At 32.0% G+C, this 860-nt stretch overlaps 1 protein-coding gene across 1 annotated transcript; it reads right to left on the bottom strand.

Annotated features, from left to right (window-relative positions):
• Positions 1-3: 3 nt before the first annotated feature.
• Positions 4-787, bottom strand: LOC117118505 (alpha-1,3/1,6-mannosyltransferase ALG2-like; the record flags this gene model as incomplete). The annotated part of the gene is made up of 2 exons (XM_033263116.1): positions 4-291; positions 448-787. Coding segments are annotated over 2 exons (628 nt in total), but the record flags the coding sequence as incomplete, so codon positions are not given.
• Between the last annotated feature and the right edge of the window lie 73 nt (positions 788-860).

The following is an 860-nucleotide window of genomic DNA, read 5'->3' as shown; positions in this document are numbered from 1 at the left end:
TAACTGCAATAACTGGTCGACTCATGTACATTGCTTCTATAGGTACTATACCAAAATGTTCATTGCTTGGTGTGTACAATAAACAAGAACAGGAATTTAACAAATATAGTTTTTCTGCATCACTAAATGATCGCAGGAATGTGACATGTTTAATAAGTTGGTGCTTTTCAACTAGCACCTGTAATTCAAGATAATGTTGCTTATTTTCAATCACTCTGTCATCATAACCTCCAGCCATCACAAGATGTACACTTTTCCATTCACTCTCTGACAACCTGCTCTTGAGCTCAGCTGTAAATAGAACAATGAATTAATTCAATGTTTACATATAATATACCAACACTTTAGCACATACTGTATTCTTCCAGAGACACATCTATTAATATTTTGCATAATGTAATTTCATATACAATGTACAGAATATAATACAGTAAATGTATATCCTACCTAAAGCTAAAATTGCCAGACCAAGATCCTTCTTTCTCTCATATCGATTGATTGACAGATATAGAACTTGTACATTATGTGGCAACATGTTCATGGGTGCTTTCATTTCATCATCAAATGCAGAGAAGTTCAAAGATGGATATACCACCTTAGGGTGTATATGCTGAAGGCTCCGAAACGTTTTCTGAAATGTGGCAGCTATAAATAAAAAATAAAAAAAAGGTTTTAAAGCCTGATAATTGGTAACATAGCTTTTAATATCACTCAAGAGTTGCCTAATGTATTTAGTACTGTACTTGATAGTAAATGACCCACAAGTATTCAGGATATTTATCAGGTATTGTCAAGTAGATGTGCCATTAAATTTAACCAAAATTTTGTCTTTAAATTTATAATCATTAATAGATAAAATA

This window comes from Anneissia japonica, unplaced genomic scaffold (genome assembly GCF_011630105.1).
Source record: "Anneissia japonica isolate Jap-2015-1 unplaced genomic scaffold, ASM1163010v1 scaffold306537_len860_cov382_single, whole genome shotgun sequence".
Taxonomy (NCBI): Eukaryota; Metazoa; Echinodermata; class Crinoidea; order Comatulida; family Comatulidae; genus Anneissia; species Anneissia japonica.
The sequence above is the reverse complement of the archived record's forward strand: the minus strand, read 5'-3'. Positions and strand labels throughout refer to the sequence as shown.